Source organism: Zonotrichia leucophrys, chromosome 5 (assembly GCF_028769735.1).
Source record: "Zonotrichia leucophrys gambelii isolate GWCS_2022_RI chromosome 5, RI_Zleu_2.0, whole genome shotgun sequence".
In the NCBI taxonomy this organism is placed as follows: Eukaryota; Metazoa; Chordata; class Aves; order Passeriformes; family Passerellidae; genus Zonotrichia; species Zonotrichia leucophrys.
The window spans coordinates 48,361,252-48,385,285 of NC_088175.1; the positions used below are offsets into that span (position 1 = coordinate 48,361,252).

Here is a 24,034-nt window from a genome sequence, read left to right on the forward strand (position 1 = left end):
TGACAGTGACAGCTTTGGGTGTTTAATGCCCGTTTCACCAGCGTGCTCTGGCCCCTGAGTGTATCCATCACCGTGTCCGTAGGGATAACCAGGACAATGCAGCAGCTCTCCCTCCCCTGCACCTCGGGAAGGCTCCCAGCGCCAGGTTTCCCCCCAGAATGGAGCCCCCTGTTCCACCCAGGCCCAGCACAGCAGCTTTGCCCCGGGGGATCTGGGGCTTTGAGGTTAAAAAAGTAGGATTCAGGTCCTTCATTTCTCCTTGTCTTTCTTTTTGCCCTTCCTCTGGCTCGTCAGCTCGCCGAGCTTCTGGTCCAGGCGGCGCTGGAGGTGGGCTCGCCTGGCGGGATCCAGGGATTTGTCCTTGGGGCCGCTGCCGGGGTACAGGATCCCCTCGCGGCTGATGCGCTGCCGGGCCTGCGCCTTGGCCCTGTCCCCACAGCCGTGCCCCTGCGGAGAGAACGGGCACCGGGGCATGGATCACCCTCCTGGCAGCCAGGGGCTGCCACTCCCCGAGCCTGCAATTCCTGTGGGGCCTGACTGCATCCCCCTGGAATCATCTCCCACCATTTACAGCCATTCTCAGCATTTCGTTATATATTATTATATATTGTGCTGTTATATGGCTTTATATACTTACATATTTTTATAATTTCAGTTCATTATTTTATTATCATTGTTTACTATTTTTATTTAATTAATTTATATATTTACTTATATTGTTTTAATTTTATTTCAATTATTATTGTACTATTATTGTTTATTATGATCATAGTTTACTATTTATTATCATTGTTAACTATTTATTTCTATGTATTTTCATTTTATTTTTATTTAGTTTCATTTTATATTTAGATTCTATATTTTTATGGATTTATTCTTTATTGTTATAGATTTATTTTAATTATCATCGTACTACTATTGTTTATTATTATCATAGTTTACTATTTATCATCGTTTACTATTTTTTTTATTTCTATGTATTTTCATTTTATTTTTATTTAGTTTCATTTTATATTTAGATTCTATATTTTTATAGATTTATTCTTTATTGTTATAGATTTATTTTAATTATCATTGTACTACTATTTTTTATTATTATAATTGATTACTATTTATTATCATTGTTTACTATTTCTTTTATTTCTATGTATTTTCATTTTATTTTTATTTAGTTTCATTTTGTATTTAGATTCTATATTTTTATAGATTTATTCCTTATTTTGATAAATTTATTCTTTATTTTTATAGATTTATTCTTTATTTTTATAGATTTATTCTTATACTTATTGTTTATGATTAATAATTAATGTTTATTATTCTGCGTTTTATTAAATCATCTTTATAGCTCCTCTCACGCAGAATGAAATATAAAGATCCAGGTCCTGGGCTCTGAACAGCAGGTAAATCATCCTTTGGGATGGTTCAAGTGGCTCTTTCCACCTCCTTTCCAGTGAATTGGGAAAGGAGTTTTGGGGAATGGGAGACCTTTTTTAGCCATGAATCTGCTGCTTTAATGAGCCAAGTCCAATACTGGAATTATCTCTCGCAGGTGACATCCGAAAATCTGATTCCTTTTCTTGGCCCATCCCAAAGTCATTTATGTTTCCATGGAGTTTGGTCCCAGCCTGTTCCCTCAGAGCTGTGACAGCCCTTCCCAGGGCTGACATGGATTTGAATCCCTACCACTGTTGGAGCCTTGTCACAATTCAGCAAGGAGAGGCCATTCTGCAGGGAATAAATCTCCATCCCCCTGGATGTGAGTGACCATAAATACAACTATTCCTTGCCATGGAAACAGATAGCTCTTGACAGAGGAAAAAGCTTGCCAAGGATTTATAGGGCTGCTGAGCTCCTGGGAGTTCCACAGGGTGAGGAACAAGGACACAGAGAATTCTGAATTGCTGGCCAGGCAGCACTGCACCGTGCCTGTCCTGTCCCCAGGATGCAGAGACAATCTGCAAAGGGCTGGGATCACCCTCACAATGCAGAGGGAACGTGCAAAGAGCTGGGAATTGAGTCCAGGCTCGCTTCAGCCTGAAACTTGTGCTTCTCCATTTCTGCTCTCTGCCTCACTTTATCCACGCAGAGTAGAAGTGCCAGAAAATGGTAAAGAAGGGCACAAAATGAGAGGAGAACACAAAATCCCTCAGGAAGAGGTGAGCAGAGCCCAGCTGGCAGCACCTGCCAGCCCTGTGTACCTGAGGTCAGCACAGGCTCTGACAGGGAGGGCTCTGCTCAAACTCCATGCAAGGAAACCCTCCCTGCCCAGGGAGTTCCACAGGGAGAATTCCCAGGCTGAGTCTGTCCTGCCCCTCCTTACCTCGGGGATGTGGTGGCTGAGGCAGAAGAGCCGCTGGCAGTGGTGGCAGAGCTGGCCCAGGGTGGTGACAGAGGCCTTGCAGCGGGGGAAGGCACAGGTCCTGTCAGCTTCCATGGCAGCCGAGATCAGAGCATCAAAATCCTCTCCGGCCACGTTCCCGATCGCTGGCTTTGCTGGGAAAGGTGAGCACACACCTGGGTTGGGGCCTGGGAACAAACCCACCCTCCTGCAGCCCCAGGGCAGCCTCTGCCTTTACATCCTTCAGTGTGGGCAGGCACTCCCCTCAGCTCCTCTCCCCACCCCTGGGAGCCTCCCATGTGATTCCTGAGCCTCTCTCCTGGGAAAGGGTCTCCAGTGTTGTCCCTCTCACAGAATGTGCTTTCAGGTATCCAAACCTGGGTGCTGCAGCCAGTTCCCACCTCCCTGAAGCTTTCCAAGAACCACATGCTCTATGCCCAAATCCCAAACTCTGGAGCAAACCCACCCGGATTAAGACCCATTCAAGGAAGAGCATTAATTGTGCTGCTTACAAAAATCTTCACCCACCTTTGGCTTCACTTTTGTCCTTTTTCCTTTTGCCACTCTTGGGCTCCTGCACCTTCCTGGCCGCCTCCTCCCGCCTGGCTTTCTCCCTCTGGACTCTCTCCAGGTGCAGGGATTTCAGATCCACTTTCCCTGAGCTCTTGCTGCTCTCCTTTGGCTCCACAGGGTCAGGGGTGTTCCCGTGGGGATGCTGGGGCTCGGGAAGGGGCTCGGAGGGCAGTGGGGCCTTGGGAAGGGGCTCAGGGGGCAGCTGGGGCTCAGAGGACAGTGGGGACTCAGGAAGGGGCTCAGAGGGCAGCGTGGGCTGCTTGGGGACTGCCTTGCGGACACTGATGTACCTGTCCCGGCCCTCCCCAGAGCTCAGGTGCTGCAGCCCGTACTCCTCTGCCAGCACATGGACCAGCATCCGCTCGTGGGAATTCAGGGATGCCGGGAAATCCAGCTGTGCCTCGCTGCTCGCCAGGAAGGCCACCAGCATGGCCCTGAACCTGTCCCCACCCTCCTTTGACCCTGAGCTGTCCCTCCCAGCTGTGGCATTGCTCGGGGAGCTCCGTGCTCCCGGTTTCTGGCTCCCCGCTCCGGCCGCCGCCGCCTTGAGCTTCCCAGCCGGAGCCGGCCGCGCTTTGGGGCCCGGCGCTTTGGGGCCCGGTGCTTTGGGGCCCTGCTGGCGCTGGGCCTGGCCCTCCCCGGGGTAGTTTTGGGGCACGAGGTCATCCAGGTACTCGAAGGCGGAGCGCACGAGGCCGTGCTGGGCCAGGTGGTCCAGCAGGCGCCGCAGGAAGGGGCGGCCGCCCACGGTGCGGCTGTCACACACCACGGCCACCTGGCGCCGCGCCCGCGTCACCGCCACGTTGATGCGCCGCTCCTCGGCCAGGAAGCCCACCTCACCTGGGAAAACAGGAGGGAAGGATGCCAGAGGGGACAGGGACCCTGTCAGGCAGGGGGGCAGGTAGAGGGAGACCCTATGCCCTCCAAGCAGGGGTTTGGTCCGAGGGATGCAAGGATTTATTGGCTGGAGGGTGAGATTTGGCATTTATGGAGCTCTGCTCACAGCTGTTCCTCTTCCTGCCTGTGTTGCACAGGCTCCCTGCAGGTTCCCTGCTTCCTGGGGCAGGGAAGAGCATGGAAGGCACATGGAAAGGGGAAATATCTCCCTGCCTGGCCCGCAACACAAGCTCAGCTTGGAGCTGGGAGCAAACACAAGATGGAGCAGCGTGGAAAAGGCTCACCTTGCAACAGAGGAGGGACTGCAGGTAAGGAGCTCTCCCCTGTCCTACAGAGCTCCCCCTGCTCCCAGATCCCCTGGGGTCTGTAGGAAGAGCCATTTGGGAGGTTTTGCTGCTCACAGGCAGCACGAGAGCCGGCAGTGGCGGGATGACTCAGGCAGGATCAGGCAGCGCGAGCGCAGCGTGGGTGGCTGCGAGCTCCCAGCTCCAGGGAACAGCGAGCAGGCCAGGCAGGAGGAGATTAATGCCTCTGCCAGAGCAGTGCCCAGCCTGGCTCTGCCTCAGCAGCCTCCCCTGGGCTGCCTTTCAGGGACAGGCTGAGGGGGAGCCCCTCTCCCTGCTCTGCAGCTCAGGGAACAATTCCCAGTTTCTCTGATGAGGTTTAACCCAGCTGCAGGGGCAAATCCAACTCCTTTGAATCCTGGAATGGTTTGGGTTGGGAAGGACCTTAAGGCCTGTCCAGTTCCACCCCCTGCCAGGGATACCTTCCATTATCCCAGACTCCAAGCCCTGTCCAACCTGGCTTTGGACATTTCCAGGGATGGGACAGCCACAGCTTCTCTGGGCAATCTGTGCAGGGCCTCAGCACCCTCACAGGGAAAAATTTCCTCTTAATTGAAGGTTTCCTGCTGGATCAGGAATGGCTGCAGAGGAACAGGTCAAGGAGAAACCTCCCTGTGCCCCAAAAAAAGCAATTCCTGCCCCACACCTGAGCTTTGGCCTCTCCCTGTGCAGGAGAAGGGGCTGTGGGACACTCACCCTCTGAGGGCCACAAGCTCCCAGCAGCACAGGGGTGAGTCACTCCTGGATCAGGACTATTCTTAGTGCTGTCCCCACCTCCATTCTCCCCACAAGGCTGCTTTTCCTCCTCTAGGCTTGGAAAAAGAGGCATCTCCTCCTTCCATGCATATTTCCCCCCTTTTTTCCCCTTCCAGCCCTCCAGCAGCACAGGTAGGGCCACAGGACTGTGGGTTTGGAAAGGGAATTGATCCCAGCATGGAACAGAGGTGATCACAGAACAATCCTGCCGAGCCAGCTCCATCAAACCATTCAGCTCCCTGAACAGGAGCCTTGTGCCCCCAGGGCAGCAGCTTTTTTCCAGCTATTAACTTCCACTGCAGCTGCTGATAGCAAAGAACTTGATTTTCTGCTCTAGATTTTGCTCCCACAAGCAGCATTTTCCATGCACGGCTTGGGATGCCAGCTCCTGCTCACTTTCTGCAGGTAACTCACCCAAAATGGGCTCAAAACCCAAGAAATTCCCCCCCACCTCCCCTAAATGTGGGGCTAATGGGATGTGACATTCTTAGGGTGCTGGTTTAAATAATTTCTGATGCCTTAGTGCTCAGGGAACCTTCAAACTGAGCACTCCTGGACCTGCTGTAGCACAGGAGCCTCCCCTGCAGCCCTGACAGCACATATATCCATTAATTAAACAAAAAAGCCTGAAAAGGGAGGGTTTGCCAGTAAATCCATCCAGAGCCAAGTGTTAGAGCACTGCAATTAAACCAGAGCACTTGGCTACACCCCTTCCTCCCCATTCCCAGGGGAGCAATCTCCAGCAGCCAGGTCTTACCTTTCTTGTTGGATCTGACAAAGGACAGGATCACTGCCTCCTTCTCCCTGCCCTGGAACCCATCCACTGATTTAATTTCCAGCTCGGGGTGGCTGTGGCAAAGGTGCTGTCTGAGCATGTCCACCTGAGAAACAGGCCAAGGGCAGCTTTTAAAGGAAATACATGGGTGCAAAGGATTAAAACAGCAGGGTTTTGGGGGAATCCCTCCCTCCCAAACCCACAAGGATGAGCATCTCCTGAGGCTGTGAGTGGAACACCTCGCTAACAGCTCTTCCCTCCACAGCCCCAAGCTGCTCAAAGGTGCAGGAGCTGGTCCCAAATGCTGGTTAAATTTGGCTCTTGTGGTGCTCTGTGTGCAGGGACAGGGACAGCTCACCTGGAGGTTGTAGGGGGCCACCACAGCGATGTCCTTGGCCTTCACACCAGCGTCCACCAAGGCCTGCACGTGCATCCCCACCAGCTGGACCTCCCCTGGGACAGGGACAGAGTGTGACAGGGGACAGAGGCCAGAGCAATGTGCCCACCTCCCCCAAAACAGCAGGAAAGGCTGACATGAAAGGGTTATCCAAAATGGTGCCTGGTTCAGAGGGATCTAAGGGGAAAAATTAAATCTTGTATGAATTATTTCATGGTTCATTGGCTGGGCTTCTGCTTTGCAGCAAAACACAGCAATAAACATCAAGACTCTGCAGTGAGCTGTGCCAAAAGGCTGCCTCCCAAATTTGGGGAGAAGTGCCTCTAATCCTCTGCTCCAAATCCCTGAGTTCTCTCAGACCAGGCTTTTTGGCTCTCCATGAGGGAACAAGAGCCTGTTGTGTTCAGCAGGGCTCTGGGAATGGTGCATGGAAAAATGAGGCACTCAAATGATGCTGGGGGTCAAACAGAAGGTAAAAGATATTTAAACTGGTAAAAACTGCCCTTGTGTTTTCCAGCCTGACTTTGCACTCAAGCTCTGTGATGAAATCCACTTTTTCAGGCGAAAAGCAGCAGAAGTTGGTGTCCCAGGAAAATCCATGCAGAAGAACCAGACAGGATTTCATGGAATGAGCAGAGGACTGGGACGTAATTCTGAACCTTATCCATGGCCTTCCCAAAACAGGCCTGTGCTCTGCCTGCTGCTATTTGCCCCTCCTTGCTGTAAAGCACCTCCACAGGGATTCTCCACCCTGTCCCAGCCCTCAGCATGGAGAAATGTCCTTGCAAGGGGACATGGCAGCAGGAGAGGCCACCCACAAGCTGGATACTGTCCCCAGAGCTCCAACACAGCTCAGAGTCCCTGGAGGCTGAGGATTTATGGAGGGAAGATCTCTCAGCTAAGCAAGGCTCTCTGGGACCCCATGAGAGACATCTCTGGGTCGTGGCCAAGCCTGTGGTGGGCTGAGCACCTCAGTCCATCCATTCTGGTACCTGGATTCCCCTTGGACTGCTCATCCTCCACTTCCAGCTCAAACAGGCCACAGCCAGCGGTGTCTATGAGCAACAGGGGAGTGCTGGTCTCTTCTGTGTCAGAAACACCTGGTAGGTCCCTGCACAAGGTATGTGGGAAAGAGCCAGTTACCAACACTGCTGTTACAGCAATATCCACCCAAGCTGTGCCTGCCCCATCCCTGGAAGAGCCAGGCTGGATGGGATATGGAGCAGTCTGGTCTAGTGGAAGGTGTCCCTGCCTGTGGCACGGGACTGGGTGGGCTTCCAACCTCCCAACCCAAATCATTCTGGGATTCCACGATTATCATAGCAAAGGAGGACACAGAAGACAAGTCTGCATCACTTCTGGTTACAGAGCAAAAAGGACACACCCCCCAGTAATGTCTCCTCGATGAAACAGTGGCTGAAACAAAACCACTGCCCCAGCCTCAGGAGGAGCGGAAAACTCCGCAGGGAAGGGATAAACAGGGATGAAAAGAACATTTCAGCTCCTGCAGGAACCCACCTGAGCAGGTGCTGTGCCACGGAGGGGTGCGCGCTGAGGCGGCCGCCGTAGAGCTCCGAGGACGCCCACTCCATGATGAGGCGGTGCATGCGGTACTGCACCATCAGCATCCGCACCGCCCGCTCCCCGTAGTGCCCCGCCAGCCGCTCCATCAGGCTCAGGGACAGCCCCTCGGCCGCCGCCCTGCACGGAGAGCACCTCAGAGTGGGAGTGTCCATCCCCAGGGCGGGATGGGGCTCAGGCAGCCCCTCCCGGGGCACAGGGTGCCAGTGGGAATGCTCCTGCCCTGCTCAGCGCCTTCGTGTGGCTCCCCTGGGGTGGCACCGACACCCTGCTGCACCTGGGTGCCAACAGTGCTGTCTGTCAGACCCTCAGGGACAGACAGACATCAGAGAAGCTTGGGCACAGATCTTGCCCCTGGCCTCTGGAGTCACCCCCACCCCTGGAGGTGTTCAAGGAACAACTGGATGTGGAACCCAGTGCTCTGGTCTGGTTGACAAGGTGGGGATTGATCACAGGGTGGACTTGGTGGTCCTGGAAGTCATTCTCAACCTCAGTGATTCCATGATTCTGTGATCCATCAGTGTAAGGCTACACTGGTGTTACTGCAAGCTCAGCCACAGCATCAGCATCACCCAGCACTAGGATCAGAGCTCCACCCCAAATTCTGGAATCCTGTTGTCCACACAGTCAACCTCTGCTGCTTTCATCAAGACCCCTGCTACTCCAGCATTTCCATCCTTCCCTGGCCACTCACCCTGGACTAAGGCACGGATGCACTGCACTCGTTGCTTTTTCACCCACTAAATCCCCTTCACATCCAGCAGCACCCCTTGCTCATATATGTGGCACAAATGAATCAAATTCCTACAGAATTCAGCCTCTCAGGAGCCTGTTTGCTCCCTCCTGGCCTCACAGAGGCTTTGTTGGGAGGCACCATCTGAGGAAGAAGGATGGAAGTGTTGCCCTTGGATTCTGTGAGCGTAGGGAGATTTTTCATCCTGAGGCTGACACTGAGCGTGCTGGTGGCTGCCAGACACAAGGAAGCAGCATGAAGATGATGGAATGATGGCAGGGAACAGCTCAGGAGAACGCTTTCCATCAGGCTCTGGGGCACAGCACTCATCCAATCCCTGCAGGGGGAATTCCAGCACTACACGGCCCCACAGCGAGCGCGCGGCTGCGGCACCAGCCAGCCCTGCCACGCTCACCACAGGCACTGAGGAAAGGTGACAAGGCACTGCCAAGTTATTAAACCTGCAGAAGGGACAACTGAGGACAAATCTTTCCAAGAAGCCAGGCCTCATTAGCTCTCCTCCTGGCTGAATCAGAGGATGCAGCACGCAGGCAAAAAAATGGGAATAACCTCTGGAGGGACAGGGCAGCTGGAGGTGGGAGGCAGCAGTGTGCCAGAGCGGGGCTGGGGTGGATGGGATGAGGGGACACAGCAAGATGTGGGCTTGGGGGATGCATTCCAGACATCAGGAATTAACTTGATTCTCCCAGCTCTGTTCTGCCCACGGAGCCTGGATCTCTGAGACAGGAAGGAAATTGAGCAGGGAGAGCTGTTGGCACTCAGGTGCAAGCACATGCCTGAAACAGCCACTAAACCTCAGAGCAAACCTCAGGAATAATGCTGCTCCCTACCCTTCCAGCAGCATTCCTACCACAGGGATCCACAGGAGGTTATATGCTGAATTAATAATGAAGAATTAATCTGCTCAGGAATGTTTCACCTGTTAATAATTTTCTGTTATTTTACCACTCAATTAATTCCTGTGGTGGTTGATTTCTCTGCCAAGGAAATCCTGAGTGCCCTGAGCAGATGGTTTTTGCCTATTGATTGCTTTAGAGAAATAAAACTGGGATAAGTTGGACAGACAGAACCATGCATGGGATGCTTGGGAATATCCACTTGAAAGTACCTAAAGTACAGCTGGGAAAGGCAGAATTCCCAAACCCAGCCCACAGCAAGCAGGATTTGTTGCTAACATGGTTTCACCTTGTTTTGCCTGCAGGAAATGCTGTGCTTGGCCAGCCTGCCCTGTACGTGTCCAGAATGATCAGTGCTAGGAGAAAACCAGGAATTGTTTCCCATGGAAGGCTGGAGCTGTGTCTTCAGCCATGGCTTATTTTTTCTTATTCATCCCTGAGGCAGGAGATGCTGCTGTGACTGATCCCTGCAGAACACACTGGATTTGGCTGGAAAAGCCTGGAGAAGGAGGTCACTGTGGTTTCCCACCTCAGGAACTCCACATTAATGGAGTTAATTCATGGATGTGCCCCAGCACATTCCAGTTGTGGAGGCTACCAGAGAAACCCTGGCACTTCAGTGACAAAGTGAAAGGAATCAGCACATGGATTTGGGATGGTGCAGACATCCAGACTGACCATGGACAAACAAGATGGCAAAATATTCTTGTGTTTGTTGAGAACAAGAGGTTTGATAAGCATCTGCCACTATCTGAGGGGAGTAAAACCAAATTAATACATCAGAGCCCTGATGTGGAAATGAATTCATTGGGAAAAGGATGGAATGAGGGCTCCAGCAAGGCAAACAAATGTTCCTGACAGACTGTCCTGGCATGGAGATGCCCATGGGGACAAGGACAAATTGCAGGAGGAGGATCTCCAAGATGGAAGCTGCTGCCTGTGAGCCTGGGCTGGAGCTGCTGAGGAGGAATTGGAGGGGGCTGGAATTTGCTAGCATGGACTGGAAGGTGTGTGTGGGGATGCCCTCTGCATCCTGGGACAGCTCCAGGTGTGTCAGAAAGCAGGGAAGAGGAGCCTTCAGACCCTCTGTCAAATATTCTCCAGGCCTCAGGGGGTCACTGCTGATGGGAACAGGTAAATGCTGATTCCATGGAGGAAAAAAGCAGGAACAGGAAGGTGGACAGAGTCCCACAGCATTCCTGCTGGACAGAGGCTCCTGTCTGAGCAGGGCTGACTTCCCCTGCTGTAGTAACAGCTGAGCCTCCTGCCAGCCTGGATTCATCCCAGAAAACTTCAGACCCTTCCCCGTGGCCCCAAAAATAGGAGCCCACCCACTCCAGGCCCGCTGTCATCAATGGAGAAGGGGAAGGTGGGCGGAAGGGTTGGAGTCCTCTGCATGAATCATCCCTGGAAATAGCTCCTTGCTTCCCCTGAACCACAGAGGAGCTGGCAGGTGATTTGGGGCCTTTGTGGGAGCTCTGGAAATACCCACAGAAGGAGGTGGAAGGGATCTGCCACAGTGCTGCTTCCTGGACCTGCAGGGAACGTGGAAAGCCCAGGACAGGGCTCTCAGCATCCCATTTATTTCCATCACAGTTGTTCAGGCTGGAAAAGAACTTTAAGATCATGGAGTCTGATGTTCCCCCAGCACTGCCAAGGCCACCAAGTGAAAGCTGATGGAGAAAAAAGCACAACTCTTCAAGCAGGAGCAGGAGGAGATCCAGGAGGAGCCTTTTGCCTCCAGCTCCAGCCAAGGCTCCTGGCAGCAGCCACCGTGACAGAGCAGAAACAAAGCAGCTGCTACAATGTTTGTGGAGTGAAGAAAAACTGCTTTTGTCTCAAAACAAGGAGCCAAAAGCGACACCAGCTGAGTGTCAGCCCCATTCCAGATAACAGAGCTGGGATTTTTGCTGTGTTTTGCCCTTAATCTGACAGTCTGGGGAGAAGCCAGGCTGAGGCTGCTGAGGTGGATCCAGCTGGATGGGCACTGTGGAGCATTATGGAGCTATCATGAAATTTTTCTGGGGGAAAAGAGGAACTTTATGCACCACTCACAGAAAATAACAACTCTGAAATTAGAAGGACCAAATGGCCAATTTCTTCTTGCTACCAACAAGATGCTACTTCAAAAAGTGCCTTGCTTGGAAAATCCAGGCAAGGAGAGCCAGCCTGCAAATTCCCAGGGAATAAACAGCAGGAGACCAAGAGGGCAGGGCTCTGGAGAGGCTTTTGGAGCTCACCAGCCTGGACACTTCCAGGCAGGTGAGCATGTGTTTATCACCTGCCAAGATCTGCAGAACAGCAGCTTTTGGGCATCTGAGAGAGGTAAAATGAGAGGATGCTGCAGCCCCTGAATGTTGTTCTCACTATCTCTTGAACATGTGCTGGGAGCTGCTGCCTGCCTTGGATTTTTCATTTCCTGTGTTCAAAATCCAAGGGAGGTGGCAGATATGTGTCTTGTTCATTACTTTCTGCAAGCAGGAGAGGATGTTTATGAAGTCAGGCCTATTTCTCTGCTTCTGTGGTTCAGTAATTCCAGATCTGGAGCTGCCTAAACCAGATAAACACGAGCACATTCATGTTTTAAATTACTCAAAGATTCCTCAGTACTCTTTGCAGCATCCCCCTGGAAGCACAGGCAATTTGCACTATCCACAGATCTTTTGCACACACTAACTGCTCTTATTATCCACGTTGTAGGGACTGGGAGGTTTTATAATCCCTGAGGTGTGTGATAATGCAGCATCTCACTGGGCCAATTCACATATTAATACATTAAATAAATAAATGTGGAAACCACAGAAGCAGAATTAAAGGAAATAGCTGGATTAGCCTGAGGATGAGCCCAAATGCATTCCACAGAGCCTGCAGGCAGCACAGATCTCCACCATGAAATGTCTCCAATCACCAGGATTCAGAAGCTGCACAAAGAAGGGGAGGATCCAGGATTTTTACCTGTGGGAGATGATGGTGGGGGGCAGCTGCTTGTGATCCCCAGCCAGGATGCACTTGGGAGCTTTCAGCAGAGGGATCCAGCAGCTGGCTTCCAGAGCCTGGGCACACTCATCAATCACCACCAGGTCAAAGTGGGTTTCGGGCAGCAGCTTCAGGGGGCCGTCTGAGGAAGCACCTGGTGGAAGGAGAAGGTTCCCAAGTGAGCAGGGGAGCAAGGAAGAGTGAGGAGCCTGCTCTGGAAACAAACCTCACAAGCTGTAATGGTGACTGAGGCAAGTGAAATAATGTTTCTTTGCAGAGATGTAGGAATTCAGCCCTGCCAAACACCTACCCATTGATATGTGTAAGTCAGGATTGTTTTTGCCAGCTCCTCTTTGTCCATTTTCCCCCTGGCATCTGGGCCCAGAAGCTTCCAAGTATCTTTGGGAACAGCAGTGAAGCCCAGATGCCAAAGACAACAACATGCTCCAGTCTGCTCTATCTGGAGCAGAACAAGGAACACCCACCTTCCTGCTGCCCCCCAGGGCCAACAAAACTGCTCATGCCCAGCCCTCACAGGGTGAGGGACTGGGGGTTCACCTGCCTGGTAACTGAGGGACACCCTGAGAAGGGGAGATGGGCTCACTCTGCTCCTCCTCGTGGCACTGGGAAGAGGGAAAGGAGACTGGAACCACACAGCCACATCAAGGGCTAATTTTTAACATCAGAAGTCCATTTGTAACATTTGTCTCCTCAGGGATGAATAAGAAAAAATAAGCCATGGCTGAAGACACAGCTCCGGCCTTCCATGGGAAACAATTCCTGGTTTTCTCCTAGCACTGAGCATTCTGGACACGTACAGGGCAGGCTGGCCAAGCACAGCATTTCCTGCAGGCAAAACAAGGTGAAACCATGTTAGCAACAAATCCTGCTTGCTGTGGGCTGGGTTTGGGAATTCTGCCTTTCCCAGCTGTACTTTAGGTACTTTCAAGTAGATATTCCCAAGCATCCCATGCATGGTTCTGTCTGTCCAACTTATCCCAGTTTTATTTCTCTAAAGCAATCAATAGGCAAAAAACATCTGCTCAGGGCACTCAGGATTTCCTTGGTAGAGAAATCAACCACCATAGGAATTAGACATCCTGCTCTAAGCCAGACCTACTGATACTGATCCTTACACTGATCAGAATTCTGAATTTCTGGGGCATCCAAATCTCCCTGCAGTTCACACAGAAGAAGGATGCAAAAGGAGGAGGGCAGGGTGAGAAAGCCAGTCTCTCAGACCAGGGGATTTTTATTCACAGAAAGGTTTTTTCCAAAGCTCCTGTGCTACTGCAGCTCTGAGAGCAGGGATTTGGCTTTGCCACTGTAAATCCTGCTGCCTCTGCTGCTCTGCATCACTTCAGACATTCCAGTTTGCCACCAAAGACACTGCTCTCCTTCCAGAACTGGTTTCCAGCCTTATGAATCTGCTCTGGTGAGTTGTACAGTCATAACTCGATTTTTGCCACTTCCCCAGCTGGCTGGGAAGCTCCAGTTCCAGGGAGAGTCATAGCTGATCAACAAAACCACCAGTTTTACTGGGAGAAGGAAATCTCCCCCTTTCTCTCAGGCAAGTAAAAAGAAGTGAGAGGCCAACTCCCAGGGACTAAAACATGGAAAGATTTATCTGTCCACTAACCTTCACTCCAGTAACTTGCTGTTTTATGACCTAAAATTATTGATGTTTCCTTTCAACAAATCACCCTTGAGCAACCAGATCTGAAGGTTTTAAGTGAGTATGAAAAACCTAAGCCAGTAAAGCCCTTCCACATGTGCCAAACCTTCCCAGCTGCAGCTGCCTGCTGGACCCCTGGACCTGCTCCCTAAAATCCTGTGTGACAGCATCTGGGTGAGTGCAGAGGCAGCCACAGAGCAGGCTCTGGAAACACGTGCTGGGTTTCATCAGTCCTGGCAAGGGCCCAAGCAGGGAAGCAGTGCCATGTGATTTATGCCATGGGGAGCAGATTGCACACCTCCAGCAGCACTTGTTTACTCACTGCACTCCCTGCTCCTACTCAGAGCTACCACGGGCCCTTCCAGATTCGTCTTCTGTGCTCAACAACATCCTGTGCCACAGTGGAAGCTGGGAGAATCCCACTGGGGAGGGGTTTGGGAGACTTTGCTGGGCTCCCAGGAGCTGGGAGCAAGGGTGCCAGCCCTGCCAGGACAGCTGCCTTGCAGAGCACCTGGGTTACCTGGCAAAGGAGGGAAAACACCAGCAGGAGGATGTCACACCTGTGTTGGTGGCAAGGACAATGCTGGCCTGGCTGAGGGCTGCAGCCATGGCAGCCTCTTCTCTCTCCTTCAGCTCCTTCCTCAGGGTCTTGATCTCACCCAGAAAATGGCTTCTCTCTCCCTTGTCTTGGGCCTTTTTGGTTTTTGCCTAGAAAACAGAAAATTTTGGATAGAGCCAACTGCTGCCACTCAGTTCTGGCTGTCTCTGACCAGCCAAAGCATCTGGGAGGGAGGAATGTTTGGGAAGAGAGGTCTTGGGGACTGGGATTTCCTAGCTTGCTCTGAGGAAGCAGAGCCCTTCTGGAAGCAGAAGGACTCCCCAAGCCCCAGCAGCAGCTCTGCCACCTCAAACTGGCCTCTCTGAGCTGCTGGAAAGGATCCAGAGCAGCATCCAGACAGGCCCAGGGCTTTTTTAGCAGGTATTAAATGTATCTACCAGCACTGGGCACCAGCACTGCCAGAGCAGCAGCCATGGGAGCACAGCTCACTGAGCAATCCCAGATGGAAACTGGGATCATTTCTGGAGCTAAGGCTGGGAAGGATGTAAAGGCTGCAGGCAGAAGCTCTTATATGCAGCCAAAAGAGTTAGACAGGCTGGTTCCTCTAGTGGATGGATGGATGGATGGATGGATGGATTTTCCAGGGTCTAACACAGATCAGCTCAGCCCCCTGCTTTGGCTGAATTTGTGGGTATTTAAAACTGTGAAACCTTCATGTGTCTGACAGGTGTCATCAAAATGGGCTTGGGAATTGCAGGTGTGGGATCACAGGCCCTGAGGATGAGGTCAGTCTGGATGTCACCCATTCCTAGTTAGGGATTAGGAATATCAACTCTAATCACCCCCACCTGCCTCATATGAGCTCTCTTATCCCCTCATTGGTCTGGGAGTCTATTTAAGGCCAGCTCATGGAGTGAGCCTGCCTTCTTCCCTGGATTCCCTGCCTCATCCTCCTGGACTGCTCCCTGATCCTGCTCAGCATCCCTGGAGCTGCACTGACCCTGGATCTGTGCTGCATTTCATTCTCAGGCACTGTGGGGCTGAAACCCTGCTGGGGCAAGGGGTATCCAGAAGCTGAGGTCCTGGGACTCTCAAAGCCATGTGAGGGAAGGAGGCACAAAGGGGCAAGAAATGCCTCAATGCTTTCATTTCTCTTACTGCTTCTTCTGTGGGCTGGGGAAAAGGCAAGGAGAAAAAAAGAGTCAAAACATGGAGCTGCAAAGGGAGAAATTGTTCCAGGGAAAAGTAGGGAATGTGGCAGTGGAGGAACAGAGGCAGGAGGAAGAAAAGATGGGTCAGGACCCTGGAGATGAGCTCTCTGCAGCCAAGGGCAGCTTCTGTGACACACTCCTCCCAAGGAGAGGAAAGTGAAAATTAATCACCAGTCAGAAAGATGGAAAATAAATTAAGAAGCAAAAAAAAAAAAAGGGCTTTTGGACAGTGCTGCCACCAGAAAAGGGAAGGAAAATAACCTAATTAGCATCAAATCCTCACCCCAAGTACCAGAGCTGTGTTGTAAGGGAATGTTAGGAAAATTAGGGTGAGAAAGAAGAAATTAAGGATGCATTTTAAAATGTGCTCTGCTTTCTACTTGAGGTGGCTGAGAGTGGGAGGCAGTATCAGGACAGGCAGACAGCTTGTTAGGAAGTGAATTAATGATGGGAATGTTTCCCTGGCAAAGGGGAGGGCACGGATCAGGGCAGACAGGTGATGTGAGGGGCAGCAGCAGGGACTGGAATTTTCCCACTTCCATGAGGGATTCAGGCAGGAGGAGTTCTGTCCTCCAGCACATGAAGATCAGAGAATCCCAAAATGGCTTAGAAAAGTCCCAAAAAAAATATCCCAAGATGGGTTAGAAGACACCTTATGGATCATCTCATAAAGGCAAGGACACCTTCCACCCAGGGATGGGGCAGCCAGAGATTCCTGAGACATCCATTCCACGGCCTCCCCACCCTCCCAGGGAAGAACTTCCCCCTGGAATGTGCCCTTCTCACGGGATCACTCCGCCAGCCCACGCACCCAGGCGTGGTCGATGTCGCTCCGGATGTCGGCCACGATGCGGGCGCCGTCCCCTCGGGCCAGCACGGCGTCCAGGCAGTGCTGCTGGATGGGCTGCAGCAGGCGGGCGGGGTGCCCGAGGCGCAGCAGCCGCGGCCCGCGGCCCGCCAGCCGCTCCACCAGGTTATCCACGGCCACGTTGGACGGGGCACAGCACAGCACCTGCGGGGACAAGCACGGCCTGGGCACCTCCGGGGGCACCCGCGGGGTGTGAGCAGAGAGGGGGAGACCAGCGAGCTGCTGCTGGGAATACAGCACAGGGAATTCCCTCCTTGCTTTGCAGTACCTCTGTAGGGGCCCCAGTGAACCCCAAACCTGAGCTCTGTCAGCACCTCCTTGGAGCTGGTGGGGAAATCCCTGGCCCCTGCAAGCCAAGCCAGGCTCTGGATTAGCACAGATCCAACAGGAGCTGCTCCAGCTGCCAAAGCCCAGGAGTGTGCACAATAACCACAGAAACCTGGAATGGTCTGGGTGGGACCTTAAAGCCCATCCAGTACCCCCTGCCATGGGCAGGGACACTTTCCACTAGCCCAGGGTGCTCCAAGCCCCATCCAGCCCAGCCTTGGACACCTCCAGGGATAGGACAGCCACAGCTTCTCTGGGCAAACCTGTGCCAGGGCCTCAGCACCATCACTGGGAAGGATTTCTTCCCAATATCCAACCTAAATTTCCCCTCTTCCCATTTGAAGCCATTTCCCCTTGGGGTACCACCCTGTCACAGACATCTTTTAAGAAAAATCCTTTTCTTAGGACTTTTCCTCCTGAGAAGCTGAGAGGCTTCAGGAACAAAATGTAAACAATGGTTATCTGCTGCTGTGGAATGCAACAGGTGGATCTGTGATTGGCCCATGTTGGTTGTTTCTAATTAATGGACAATCACAGCCCAGCTGGCTTGGACAGAGAATCCAAGACAGAGCCTTTGTCATCATTCTTTCTTCTTCTATTCTTAGCTAGCCTTCTGATTAAATCCTTTCTTCTATTCTTTTAGTATAGTTTTGATATAATATACATCATAAAATACTAAATCAAGCCTTCTGAAACATGGAGTCAGATCCTCGTCTCCTCCCTCATCCTCAGACCCCTGTGGACACGGCCACACCACCCCAGTTCCTGATGAAGAATCCCTTGACTGGAAGGCTGCTCTGAGGCCTTCACACAAGCAGAGATGGTCACTGGTGGCCACCTGAGGTGGTCCCTGGCAGCAAGGCTCACCTTCAGGCCCTGCTGCACAGCCTGCAGGATGATCTCCACCAGGGTCGTGGTTTTCCCTGTGCCCGGAGGCCCGTGGATGATGGCCAGCTCCCTCTGAGCCAGGGAGAAGGACACAGCTTCCTTCTGAGACTCATCCAGGGAGCCATTGAAGAACTCCAGAGGCTCTGGGGAGACAGCAGGAGAGTCACTGGGACCTCAGCCCCAGCTGGGAAGAGGCTGAGAAGCACAAATGCAGAATTACACGGTGTTCTCTGCAGCAGGTCCAAACCCACTTGATAACGAGGAGAACCTTGGGAGGAAAGCACTGAGGAGGCTGGAAGACCCCAGAAGGTAAAAATGAGCTTTTTATGCTTCCAAAACAAACAGGCACCTTCCCCATTCCCTCCCCAGCCCTGACACTTGGCCTTCAGCCAGTCAGTGCTGGATTTCCCACAATTTAAAAGGCATTTAGCTTCTCCAGCATCAAACAGGTAGGTTTTCCTGGCTCTGGAGGGAGCTCTGGGATTGTTTTGTAGGAGAACCAGCACCTTTAGTGAAATCTTCAATGAAAATTGGGGAGGAAGTAGCAGATTTTGCAATCAAATCCCTGCCAGTGAACAACCCCAATGCAGCACCAGTGAAAAAGCAGAACAACCTACAGAGTCTGTGAGCAGAACAGAGCAGCCCTGGGGTGGCCAGCCAAGACTGGGAATGAAGACAGGAAAAGGTACAAATAGCAATTTAAATGATAAAACTAAAACTCATTTCTGCTTTAATAAGGGAGGAAAAAGGAGAAAAGAATATGCAAATCGCATTAGAAGAGAATTGCTTTCACTGCAGAGACTGAATGCTCAAAAGCTGCTTTTTAACCTCCCAGATTGATCTCATTTAGGCCCAAATTTATTCTCATCCCCCCCTCCTAATCCTAATGCTAATCTCCCTGTTCATTATGGGAGTTAATTACAGCAGGGATGATGACTCATTACACCGAGGTTTCCCGAAAATAACGTTCCCACAAAAGCTTATATAAGACACATCTCTGGGCATCCTTCCCTGCTGGGCATCATGTGCTTCATCCCTCCCTTTGCATTAAGGGCTGGCTTAAAAACGTGCCACTTGCTTTGGTTTTGGGCAGGTGAACCTGTGTGTGGCCACCACCAAATGAGGTTAAGCAAAAGATACTCATTGAGGTGATGATGAGGAGAGAAATGGGGCTGAAGGTGCTTTTTGCTGTCCCCCAGCCTCTTGGTTCATATGTAAATTTTGGGTGAGTGTGTTAATGACTAAGACAAGACCAGGAAGCATCCCATGGGCTGGGGGGAAAAGCAGGAATAGCTTCAAACCTGAGAGGCTTTTCCCAGAGCCAGGAACAGCTGGGATGTGGGAGTCATTGATGCTGCCTTGCTCAAGGATGAGCCAAGGAGCTTCTCCAGGCCTGTGCCCACCCTCATCCCTCCCAACCACGGGCTGCCAGGAGCTGCTGTGTGGGAAGGCTGCCAGTGCTGCTCTCCTGGGCTAGCCACACTGCTGGGGAGCAGGGAGAGCCTCTTATGGGATGCTGTGGCTCCTCCAAACTCTTCTCCCTGCAGCAGCTGGGCTCCAGGTGTCCCCACCTGAAAAAATCCCTGGAATGTGTCAGGCTGGTGGCCAGGTAATTGTGCCCTGATGCACAATTCCATTAATTAGTGCTGAAAACCAAATTTCCTTGGCCATCCAGGCTGGTGCCCCAACATTCCCAGGGACTGAGATGCTTTTACAGCAGCTCTGATGAAGCAGTGGGGTGGGAGGTGATATCCAGGCTCAGGAAAGGGGTCTTTGCACCAAAAATGGATGGAAACAGCCCTTCCTGGCAGGAAGAGCCCAGGTTTTCCAGAGCTGGAAGCCCTTTCCAAGGTATATTTCTGACCAAGAGCAATTCAGACCCCCAACCCCAACAACTCCTCCTCACTGCAGCCAACACTGCTGGACAAAATCCAGCTGGGTACTTCAGCCTGGATCAGAACTTCCCCTGCTCTCCAGAGGAAATATCTGGCAGCTGGCTTGTCTGGTCTGTTTGTCTTCCCCAAATATCTCAGAGGTCTCTCCATGGCCCCTGTGATGACAAGAGGTGTCACAGGGCAGAGGCATGAGGAGCATTTCATGTTATTTTTGCAAGGAACTTGTGCCAAAAAGCCAAGAAATTCTTGTTGGAAATCCCTGGTGCTTCCCCAGTGCTCTGCTGCCAGGTTGGCTTTTTCTGGGGGCATTCCTGCCTTTTCACTAGATTGCTTCTTTCCCTTTACAAATGTTTTGACAGCCATGGGCAGAGCTGGACACAAGCCAGGCCTTCTGGAGCCAGGAACAAAAATGAGCATTCCTGACTTTCTCCAGCACAGGAGAGAGCTGGCAGCTATCACCAACCTGCACAGGTACAGCAGAACCTGCTTTCCTAAGGGAAAAGGGATGTGTCCCTCTTGGGTGGCCAGGAGGAGCACAGCAAGCAGAGCAATGCTGGCCTCTGCTGGCAAGAAAAGCCTCTCCACTCCCCCCTATTCCCAAAATGTAGGGGTGCAGGGATCCCACGGGGATGCTGGGAGCAGGGGAGGATTGTTTGGAGAAGATTTCAGGTGTGGAAGCTCCAGCAGGGCCATGGGTGCAGATCAAAGTGGAAGGGAGACAAGGAGGGCATTTTTGATGGGTGAGCACCTGGATTCTGCTTCCCAGGGAGTCTGATAAGGGCAAAATTCCTGCTCAGTTCAGAGTCTGCCCTTGCTGGAAAAACTGTTCTCCCCCTTGGAGCCCTCCTGGAAGCAGCAAGGTGAGGCGTGGAAGTGCTTTGTGCCAGTCCCAATCTTTGCTGCAGGTCCCAGCTACCCACTGGAAATCCCTTCCTTTCCTCTTGGCTATTCCTTAGGTTATTCTTCCCACAGCTTGTTCCATGTTTTTGTCTTATGCCAAGAGCATTTATTGTTGCATATTTAAATGTTTTGAAAGGACTTGGGCATTGATGTGCTGTGTTGGGCTGCTGCTGTCTGATAATTAATTACTGAAATGCACAGAGGTGTCAGAACCCACCTACAAGATTCCCTGATTGAAAAATTAGGATTCTCATCTGTGTCTCCCACAAAAAAAAAAAAAAAAAAATCAGATTCAGGCTTCTGCTGCTGCACATTGCACCTGCTGGAGTGGGTTTTGCCCTGTCTCCCAGCTGTGGCTCCCAGGTTTCTGAGGGAAGTGAGCTCATCTGGCATCCCTGAGCGGTGCTGACACAGATGTGTGTCTAGACAGCCAATTTCAGGAGCTGTCCAGGGCTTACTGACTCAGCCTGCTGCTGATGGGCTTGTTTGAAATCAGGTAATGGATGGGATGAGCCACATCCCCAAAGAAACCAGGCTAATGGGTGCTTGGTCATGGAAGGAGAGGCTGTGACATGGGAAAGCTGCCTGACTGCTGTCAAGTTTGCCTGGCAGAGCCCTTCAGCTCAGGGCAGGCTTATTCCAAGTTATTATCCCTTAATTCCTGGCTGGTACAACATCTCTCTAGGTGGGGAGAAAGCAGCTCTGGAGGGAGGAGGTAACTGCAAGGCCTTGGAGTTCATATTGCAGCTCCTCTGTCTGTCTAATGTGCCTCCACCTACCCAGCAATATTCCCAGTGCTGAGCAGATGGAAAATTCATCTCTGCCCAGCCTGGCACAGCTGAGTGATGTGGTGAAATGGAGCTTTCCTTCATTACAGGCAGTTCTGCCTCCTCAGGGGTAAAAGCACTGTTGAGGATAGTTGATTGATTAAAATTTAATCCTTTTATTTAATATTAAAACCTTGAGTGCACCAAGGTCCCCGGGCAGCCATAGGGCTGAAAGGTTTGACTCAGACTGGCATCAGTGCTTAGAGAAATGGGGATGGGACTCAGTAACATCCATTTCTTGTCCCTGGCACATCCTATCAGAAGTCAAGCCTGGCTGGAGGGGATGGGAGAAAGGCAAACCATGGTGGGCAGCCAAATCCAGGACTCCAAGGAGGACAAACAGTGCAGGGAGCTGTGGAGGGGAGGAAAAGGGGCAGAACCCTGGCAGGGATGGATGGCACTGGGGGGAGAGCAGCCCTGAGCTCTGTACATGGCCCACCCTCAGCCCTCACTCCCTGATTTTTGCTCCCTTCCCTTCTGCCAAGGGATAATATCCATCAGCAGGTGTTGATATCTGACTCAGCTGCTGATCAGAGGCTCTGCTCTCCCCAAAAGGTGAAGCTCTGTAATTTAATCTCTGTTTCTTCCTAAGAAGCACAACAGAGTGGACACTGCTTATATCCAAGTTTTTATCCAGGTTCCTTCCATGAGGAAAGTGTGCCCAGCACAGACCAGTATGAACACAATGCCACCAGCTGCAGCACCAGTGATGACTTGCATTGAACACTGGGGTCTTTTCTGGAGCATGTGTAGATAAAAACAGGGATCAGAGCTATTTGTGCTCTCGTGGGCAATTCCCAAGGATGCCCCTCAAGCCTGATAAAAAAAGGATCCTTACTTGTTTCAGGGAATGCCCTGGGAGCAGAGGCAAAGAAGAGGACGTCGATCAGGTCGGAAGCTGGGCCACCCCGGTACTGCTTGAGTGCAGTCAGAGCTCTGCCAGAGAAGGGGAGATCAGGTTACAGGCACAGCTCGAATTCTTTGGAGACTCCCAAGTGCCCAGGGACAGGCTGTGAGTAAGGACTGAACTATTCCACAGCTGAACAATGCCAATCCCACACAATTCCTGCATCTCCCAAGCCTTGCACACACATCCCTGTGCTGGTCAGGCTTCCACTACCCATTGTCCCTGTTTGGTACAGCCAAATGTGAGTTTTTTGGGTTGTTCATCCAGTAAGGAGCTGTTCACTCCTCCTTCCAGAATGGAAAAGGCCCCACACAGAACCCAGAGTGTTCCAGAGGTGATGCAACAGGACCAAAACACAGCCTGGAGAGAGGGAAAGGGATGAGCAGCACCAGCCAGCAGGTGGGTAAACTGAGGTTCTTGGGAGGCTCTAGAATGACAAATCCAAGCTGGGAAGGGACTGGGAAGGCTTTTCCAAACTAAACTTGGCACTCCCCATCCCACTGGGCAGAGTGAGCCGGGGTGAGCCCTCACCTTTTGAGCCTGTTGTAGGTGACATCGTTGGCCAGCTTGAGCAGGCGGAAGGAGCGCTCGTGGTCCAGGGCCAGCTCCCCATCCCGGGCCTCCTCCAGGGCCACCGTCACTGCCTTGGGGGTGACACGTGTCACCACGCCCGTGCACAGTGGGTCCCCCTGCCCAGCCGACTCATAGAGCCCCACGATGTCCCCTGCAGAGGTTGGAAAGGAAACAGTGAGGTGGGGAAATGTCACTGCCCAGGGAAGCTGCAGCTGCCCCATCCCTGGAGCGTCCAAGGCCAGGCTGGATGGGGCTTGGAGCAGCCTGGGATAGGGGAAGGTGTCCCTGCCCATGGCAGAGAGTGGGACTGCATGGCCTTTAAGGTCCTGTCCAACCCAAACCATTCCAGGCTGTATGATCTCTTTGGAAAGCAGGAGTGTCACTGACCAGGCCCAAAGCTGTTGGAGGGCAGCTCGGTGTCCGAGTCCCGCTTCCTGGGCTGGAATGTCACGAGGAGACGCCCGTAGAGGCCGGTTCTCTGGCTGCTGAGCTGCAGCTTGAGCAAGCAGACTCCTCTCCGCTGCAATTCCTTCAGGGAGACGCTCTCCTGCCATGCCCTGGGAACCACCAGGGTGGGAACACCACAGGGTGAGGATTACAGCTCCAGGGGACAGAGCAGAATGACCTTGTTGTGGCACTTCCATCCTCCTGGCTGGGTAAGTGTCTGTGTCCCCAGCAAGGTGACTAAGAGGGTGACTTGGTCCTGTGGGGGTGACCCAGCAGGATTCCCCATGATCAGAGCCCTGTGGGATGGGGTTCCGATAGGCATGGGCTGGTTAGAGCGGTGGGACTCCAGCAGCGTTCCCTCCGGGGACAGGAGGGTTTCCTAGGGGGCACTAAAGGAGGATCTCTCGGGGTTTCCATAGGTGACAGCGGGTCCCGGCTGAGGGTCTCTCAATGTTCCCCATAGGTGACAGCGCTCCCGTGCCCCCCCAGCCGCACGTGTCCCCGGCTGTGGCCGCCCCTTAGCCCCCCGGCGGTCTGTGCCGTGTCCCCGGCGGCCGGTGCCGGTGCCGCGTTTGCCGCACCTGCTCTGGGCCACCTCAGCCTCCCGCTCGTCCTGCAGCAGCCCCAGGTGCAGCTCCGCCGCCTCGGCCGCCATGGCCCCCTCGGCCCC

At 52.4% G+C, this 24,034-nt stretch overlaps 1 protein-coding gene across 1 annotated transcript; it reads right to left on the reverse strand.

Moving 5' to 3' along the window:
- IGHMBP2 (immunoglobulin mu DNA binding protein 2) lies at nucleotides 1-24,031 on the reverse strand. Its single transcript, XM_064715315.1, has 15 exons — nucleotides 23,946-24,031; nucleotides 23,305-23,474; nucleotides 22,876-23,068; nucleotides 22,276-22,373; nucleotides 17,795-17,958; nucleotides 16,544-16,744; nucleotides 14,523-14,670; nucleotides 12,267-12,441; nucleotides 7,599-7,781; nucleotides 7,073-7,191; nucleotides 6,042-6,136; nucleotides 5,666-5,789; nucleotides 2,867-3,751; nucleotides 2,321-2,493; nucleotides 1-447 (listed from the first exon to the last, which is right to left on the reverse strand). Exons 1-15 carry the CDS (start codon nucleotides 24,017-24,019, stop codon nucleotides 250-252), a joined length of 3,000 nt encoding a protein of 999 aa, XP_064571385.1. The 5' UTR covers nucleotides 24,020-24,031; the 3' UTR covers nucleotides 1-249.
- Nucleotides 24,032-24,034: the final 3 nt, after the last annotated feature.

Excerpts from the sequence above, each read along its gene's own strand:
- IGHMBP2 (XM_064715315.1), bottom strand. The coding sequence starts at position 24,019 with ATGGCGGCCGAGGCGGCGGAGCTGCACCTGGGGCTGCTGCAGGACGAG. Across the intron at positions 14,671-16,543 it reads GCGACATCGACCACGCCTGG|GCAAAAACCAAAAAGGCCCA; the intron begins GTGCGTGGGCTG and ends TCTGTTTTCTAG. Across the intron at positions 448-2,320 it reads TCAGCCACCACATCCCCGAG|GGGCACGGCTGTGGGGACAG; the intron begins GTAAGGAGGGGC and ends TTCTCTCCGCAG.